At 43.5% G+C, this 7,665-nt stretch overlaps 1 protein-coding gene across 1 annotated transcript; it reads left to right on the top strand.

The window, feature by feature from the left end:
• The first annotated feature begins 4,550 nt into the window (after window positions 1-4,550).
• On the top strand, window positions 4,551-6,821 carry gas1a (growth arrest-specific 1a). The gene has a single exon (XM_062381508.1). The coding sequence runs from the start codon at window positions 5,152-5,154 to the stop codon at window positions 5,953-5,955; it is 804 nt and encodes a 267-aa protein (XP_062237492.1). The 5' UTR covers window positions 4,551-5,151; the 3' UTR covers window positions 5,956-6,821.
• The last annotated feature ends 844 nt before the right edge of the window (window positions 6,822-7,665 follow it).

Raw genomic sequence — 7,665 nt, 5'->3', positions numbered from 1 at the left:
TTTTCTCATAATCACTACGCAACAAGAAAAGCAATTTCCAGGGATTCATGACTTTTACAGCCTAAGCACTCAAGCAATGGTAAAAATAGGTGGTTTATTTACGGCCGTCTGCTATTATCTGCCAACTAGTGCAGTTGTAATCACTTGTGTGTCTCTCTCCGGATTCCCAAACCCAACAAATCAACACAAATCCCCGGAAGAGGACGGACAGAAAAAGAGGCAAATTAATAGGCAGACATGAGGAAGGAAATGAATCCTTAATCTAGTTTGGTTTGGTTCCAAATAACTTATCACCCGCCTTTATCACTCCTCTGAAATCCCAAAGAGGAAGTAATTTGAATGGATAGTTCCTGCCAAGTCATTTCCTGTATTCTGATATTTCCTTTTTCAGACAGCGCCGTGCAGGAAGCCCACTGCCGCTGACCTGCTCTGCTGGGACTCAGCTCAGTCAGTATCTGATGAAACCCTCACAGCACAACTCTCTGAGGCCACATCCACTCTAATGGGCTGACGTTTTTAAACAACGTTTTTAAACAGAAAGATGATCTCAGAGGGTTTTAAACTCCATATCACAAATAGTCTTCTCTGCACTCACCTGGAAACACATGTAAACAAGAAGCAGTTTGTTGCTTCTTTGAAGAAAATACTGTGAACAAGAAACAGTAATAATGAACAAGTAAAAAACAAGGAATCACCTTTATTCCTCTTTTCTTGGACCAACATGAGGTGGAACTGTTACTAAGAGGGAGTCTACACAACACTTTGCATTGACCGCTTGTAGTCCAGTAATGACTGATCAGGACCAATCAGGACTCAGGTTTCTGCGTCATCATTTCCAAACTGAACGGGGCGAGCATGGTATCCGAAATTCTCTGTGTGAGGTGATGGAAAGCTCAGAGGCGTTGATGTCAGCTGTAAAATATAGTAAAAGTCATGCATTATAAAAAGAAAACCTATGAGTATGAGGATGTGGCTGCATTAACTCCAACTGCAGCAGTCTCGTTACCAGTTATGGGTAAAATAAATGTTCATGAGTCAAAGTCTGACAATATGTATAAAGAATGGTTGTAGTTTTTCAGACTGAAACTTCACGTGACAATTTCCAGGAACATTCCTACACACCAAAGTTTTATTGAGAGGTTTGTGTTGGATCACTAATTTGACTGTGAAAAGAACAAAAGACAATCTCACCCTGTGTTGATCCCTTTGTTGTTATTGATGAATCGATCTAGCGATTCCAGAGCGTGGGACTCTGACTCTTCCAAACTCGTACATCCTTTCTTGTGGTGTGGAAATATGAGAAAAACCATTTTCCACACACACACACACACGCATGCAACAGTTTAAAAGACATTTAAAAAAAAAATCAATGTTCTCTATTATAATGTGTTCTCTGAAACTCATTACAATGCTCTGGTCCTGTACAAAATAAAAGCCTGTTTTTATTTCCGTCAACTTAATTGATTAGCCTGGTATGATGCTCTACACAGAACATTACTGAACCTCACGAGCTCTCAGTGTTCTCAGCATCGGCAGGGGATGGTTTTAATATCATTATGTTTGTCCCTTAATTGGACTGTTGCGGCAAGAACTGGGGTTTAATTGAGCCCTGAAAGTAACGACGCCCGGCTCTCGGTTGCGGCACATCTGGCTGAAGCCCACAGCTGTCGGCGGAGGCAGAAGTGTTGGATTATGAGATAATTCCATCTCCCCTTTTTTCTTGTTTTGAATTATAGTTTTCTTAAACAGACGGTTTCTTCTATAAATCTTTACATAATCCGTACATAGAATATGAGTTATTCTGTTCTCTGAAGGAATTACAGTTTAATTTCCACCAATGCAGTCAGAAGGTGGCAGAATAAAAACCTCACTGGCGCGATGTTGCCTCTGTTTTATTTTACAGTTGTTTCGAAAAGCACTTGAAACAATGAAGACTTTGGTGTTGGGAAACCTTTTGTGGCGACGCACAGTGTTTCCATTCTTTGTGCCGGTGGGGAAAGGCAGGGAGAGGGACTCCTGAGGTATTGAGTTCCCTGTATCCATCATTTTGGACGAGTTGGGACCTTGGAGTAGCGCCAGCAGCGTCTGCGCTAGCCAGCCGTAACTGACATTGAGTGCATTGTTTGCAGTTGGAAGCTCACGGCTGTGGCCTAAAGGTACATTCCTGAGATCAGAATGCTGTTTGAAACACAAACAGCCTTTGTGCCCTCGCTCGTCTCTTCCCCTGACTCCCTCATCCACATCAAGCCTGAAGAACTAAACTGCCTCCTCCCGCTCATGTGTCAACATGTGGGCTATCATTTTACACACACACACACACACACACCCACACTCAGACTTCTGTGTCATTTTGATGATGAGGTCCATGCAGGTATCTGAGGGTGACTATCTTAAGCTCTTGAGGAAAAACAAAAGCTGTACAGTCAAATCTTTTTCGCTAAAACAAACAAGGTGTTCAGGTTTTTGTTGAGGTTTTGGATGGGCTGACCAAATGCATAAAAAAATCTATAAAACTACACAACAACACGAGGAGATTAGGATTCACACATTTCCTGGCTATCAGATCATTTTATTGTGGAAATTGAAACTATACAAAATCATTTATTTTAATAATAGCATACAAATGATCCACATTCAAACTGTTTCTCGTATTTCCAGTATAAAGATATATGGGAATATTTAAACCACACGGCTACAGATTTTAATATTCGACCCTCAGAATCCAGGAGCCACAGAGATTTTTTTCTCAGAGGAGGCGGTGGTTTCCAGTTTAACCACAAATATCCACAGCTGACCAGGCTAGGTTAAGATCTTGTGATTTACATAAGAGAAACACTTCCTGCTTCACTTTCTCTCTGCTCACATTTATTATCTATTTTCCCTGAATGTCACGCTGCTAAGCTACTGAAACTTACTAATAGAGACGAGAAGAGAAATCCCAGAAGCTGTTGAAATCAAGAAAAGTACAATCATTTTCCCCCGAGTTTCCATTCCACACATGAAGAACGCAGCAGGAGATTATTTGAGGGTTTCCCAACATCAGGACAAACCTTCAGGAGAGTGTCTGGAGTTCAGTGCAGGTCTTATCTGACACAGACAAGGTGATTCATTCATGTTTTACTGATGTTAGTGTGACTACACAGTTTGTGGGATCAGTGTCAGACCACATGCTGGAGCGAGTCACTGCCAATAAAAAGCTCAGATTCACCAGCTGAATTTCTGAGGTTTGCCTCAATGACAGATTATATTAAATGATTTTGACTGAGTGTGCTGTAATACCGCAATTAATCTGCACTCAACTGCTCTGCTGAGAAGGAGTGAATAGGATGTGGATGATTGAATTACTTCATCAGAGAGGAAGCTGCTCAGACCATTAGCATCGAGTTGGGGAGTTCATGTTATTATTGTGCAGCGGCACGGTCACATTGTCATTATCTATTGTAAATATAGAACATCAAATAAAAGATTGTGTTCATACCAGTTTGGCATCTTTTTTTCTTCTCATTTTCACTTTGGATAAGGAAAAAAGAGCTAATTTAAAATGCATTCAATAGTTTGGTTTATTAAATATATTGCAGGTGGCTGTGGATCAGGAGGTAGAGCAGATCGTCCACTGACCAGAAAGTTAGCGGTATGATCCCGGTCTCCTTCCATTCCATGTGCCGAAGTGTCCTTGGGCAAGATATTGAACCCCTATATGACTTTTACTGTGATGCAGACAACCATTGGATTCAAAGCTAAATCCTTATTTTCATCATATGTCACTCTAACCCTTTTTAAGGCTACATCAATAAATAACCATAAGAAAGTAAAATCAATAAGTTATAAGTCTCTAACATTTCAACTCCAGCACACGTTAAAAAGAACAAAAAACACTATTCAATACAATAAGATAAGATATGACAGACTTTCTAAATGATTGTGCCATTCTGCTCCAAGATTACAGTAACAGTATATAATACAATACAGTAAAATATAATACAACAATAGAGTATTAAGTATAATAATTATAATAATAATTATAAGTATAAGTAAAAAATGATGTTAGGGTTAGAGACAGTGATATTAGGAGTATTTGTAAAATCATAGTTTTACTGCACATGATATTGAACATTACATAGTAATACTGTACATGTACTCCTGTAAAATATTAAAAACATTAGCAGAAGTCTAGCATTTACAAGTCCATTTGAATAAACCTCTGTGTCTTTGCAAAAGAGTTTTGGGGTGTTGTATTTAGTTTATAAAAAGTATAAACCAAGTGTTTATCATAAAATGGACAAAACAAACATGCCCTCCTCATAACTATAGGATTAGAAACTTTTAACGATGCAGAAATAACTTTATCCATCCATCTCCCCTCGTCCCTCTCACTCCTCACTCGGTTTTCTCTCAACCAAAATCACCTTGTATTTCTCAACCCCCCCCCCCCAAAACAAACTCCCGCCCACCGCTACGTAGGGACCCACAACCAGGGGCGCAGCCAATGGGACGCAGCTCTCCAGCGGGGGCCAAGGAGCCTGGAGGCAGACGCACGGAGCGGAGAGAGGAGAGGACCACTCTGCGACCTATAAGGACTGTTGTTTTTCCCCCTCATGCACGTTTTGTTTGCCCTCCCGTGCGCTTAAGGACCCCGCTACACGATCCGGCGCAGTCCTGCGAAGGACTCTCGGGACTTGCTTCACTTTCCTTCCACCAGGAGACAGAGAGAGAGACAGAGAGAAAGAGAGAGAGAGAGAGAGAGAGAGAGAGAGAGAGAGAGAGAGAGAGAGAGAGAGAGAGAGAGGACGGGGATCTGAGCTGGAGCCAGTTTTGTTGCGCTGCGATGGAATAAGCCGCAGCAGGAACAACTCCTCCGAACTCATGGAGACCACTTTCTCTTCCTAATCTTTCTGCTTTAGATCGCGCACCCAATCATGTATGGATAACGGGAGGGTCTCTGAAGAATCTGGCTCAAATGGATCAGCGCTGACGGGAGTCGGGATTACTCCGCGCACTGGCAGCCTGTTGAACGCCCACACACGGGCCTATCACGCACCATCTGCCTCGCAATAAACGCATCTCCCGTGACGGCACCATCCGCGGACGCAGTGTAGAAGTTTGACTTATGACACCGCTGTGAGTTTGGCCGTTTTGCGTGCAGCCGGAACAATGGCAACCCCTGGCGCATCGTTGGCACAGCGCGTCTGCAGGACCGCGTCCACCCTGAGCTGCGTTCTGTTGTTTCTGTGCTGCTTCTCCGTGGCCTCGCCGTCCCGCGGCCGGCGGCTGATCTGCTGGCAAGCCATCATGAACTGCCAAGCCGAGCCCGAGTGCAATTACGCGTACGAGCACTACACGCGCGCCTGTGGCCCGGTGCTGCTGGGCGAGAGGAAGCGGTGTCCCAGCCACTGCATCTCCTCGCTGGTCCAGCTCAATCTCACCCGGAACGGCCCGGCGCTGGAGGACTGCAGCTGCGCGCACGACTCGGTGTGTACGAGCACCAAGCGGGCCATCGAGCCGTGCCTGCCCAAGACGACCAGCACCGGCTGCACGGAAGCGCGGCGCCAGTGCGAGCGGGACCAGCAGTGCAGCTCCGCCATGCACGACTACTTGAACCACTGCGGGAAACTTTTCAGCGGCGCCGTGTGCACGAACGCATGCCGGAACGTGATCGCGAACATGCGTAAAATACCAAAGGGTCAGCAGCTGGACACTTGCATGTGCGACGGCACGGAGCGGGCCATCTGCGAGTTCGTGAAGAGCAGCATGAAGGTGCTGTGCTTCGACTCGCCCCCGGTGGAGAGGTTCGAAGCCAGCGGTTACGACAGTTTGGACCAGGAGGAGGCCGACGACGAATTTGGGGATCCGGACTATCCGGAGGAGCTGGGGAGCCGAAGAGCCGCTGCTCCGCCGGCGCACGGCTCGGTTGGGACCCTGCTGGCAACCATTTTGGCTCTGCTGGCCCTCGTTTGATCCCCGGGTTCACAATCTGCCCCCTGACCATTGTTTGGATAAAAGGGGCGATCTGAACTCTCCGTCACTCGCTGACCTTCTCGCTGTTGTGAGGCGCCGGAGCCGCACAGACCCGGGGCGCAGCAGGGCCTCCTTTGAATTCCAGACGCTGAAGGATTTTGGAATCAGGATATTTTTCTATGCAACTGAAAGCAGAGAAGGTATTTCTGAGGAGTGTGGGAGCTCGGGGGCTTCTCCCTGGCTCCCTTATCTCCACCACACCGCTCCTCTCCACTCCAGATGCGTTGCTTATGTGATAAGCTAAATTGGACGGTCGACTTTCTCACAGTCGGACTGACAGTCCAGTTGTCCTGGTAGAGACACGGCGGGGTTTGTTTTTGGAAACAATGCAACATGTAATCAGTATATGCTGTGCACTGCCAATCTTTTTTTTAGTTTTTAAAGATATGAACTATTTTTGTATGATAGGCTGTGGCCATTGTCTGGCCCCAGGTTTTATCTGATCCACGAGTATTTAATGCTGGAGTCTATGAACTTATGTAAATAGCTTAGGAGTTAAAGTGAAACAGTAATTTATTACAGGCCTCCTAGTCGCATCCAAATGTCCATCATGTGAATAAAACAGACCGAGAATTCCAGCTTTAAAGGGAAGTTATATTTGACTGTATTCTCTTCAAAGATAATGTACATTGTTGTATATATGTTTATAGCCTATATAGATTTTTTTTCCAGAGAATCCTCTATGTTTTAGGCTACAAGATGATTTATTCACTGTGTATAGCCTAGAGAAAGAAAATGTCTAAATCCACTGTATGATCGCCTCATTGATATACTTTTATAGAAGGCATAAAGAAACTTGAAGATAACGCTCCTGACTGTGACTTATTTGTTGAATTTTCTTTTAACCATGGTTGTTGCAAACAAACACATCACCCCCCCCTCCCCCTGAGAGTGCTGAGCCTTAATCCAGAAAGTAAAATGTTTTTAAATGAGCTCGAAATCACTTTATATCAATTATTTGTCCTTCAGTTAATTTGGATTTTTCATAAACAGAGACTTTTTCGTATAATAAGCACGAACTAAAATAGACATGGGGTCAATGTACGAGTCAAAGTCATAAGGTTTGTCTGTGGATGAAAAAAGCTAATTCAAGCAAAATTACACATGATTTTAAACCATAACAGTCGTATTTAATGTTCTGAATGTTGGCAATGCTCCTTAATTTGATTTAACAGTACTGATTAATGGGCTTTACTCAGTTGTTACTTGACTTCACTTTAAACCTGTTGCTCATGAGGATAAAAATGAAATGTTGTTATGACATGATTCTGACATTTTTAAGGTATATTTTAGCCAAAAAGAAACACTTCAGCTCCATCATTAGACCAAATACAGCTCTGTAACCAAAGTGTGACCTTTCACACTCCACAGCTCAGCACTGTATCTACAGGCTCATTTGAGATGTGGGTCCCCGCCCTCTGTTTGTCCTGATAACCCAATAATCTTCATTGTCTTGATTCACCTGTCAATCTCACCCCTGCACTAGCAACACAGCTTAAAGTCAAGCTGAAGGCACACTCTTTATTTTTCATTTTATTTTCTAAAAAATATTTAAAATATTATTATTATTACAAATATTTACATGTAATCTAGGAGGATTTGGTTGAGAATATTTATAAAGACATATCTATCTTTCTCCATCTATCATTA

Source organism: Platichthys flesus, chromosome 3, assembly GCF_949316205.1.
Source record: "Platichthys flesus chromosome 3, fPlaFle2.1, whole genome shotgun sequence".
In the NCBI taxonomy this organism is placed as follows: domain Eukaryota; kingdom Metazoa; phylum Chordata; class Actinopteri; order Pleuronectiformes; family Pleuronectidae; genus Platichthys; species Platichthys flesus.
This window is presented reverse-complemented; position numbering and strand designations above follow the sequence as displayed.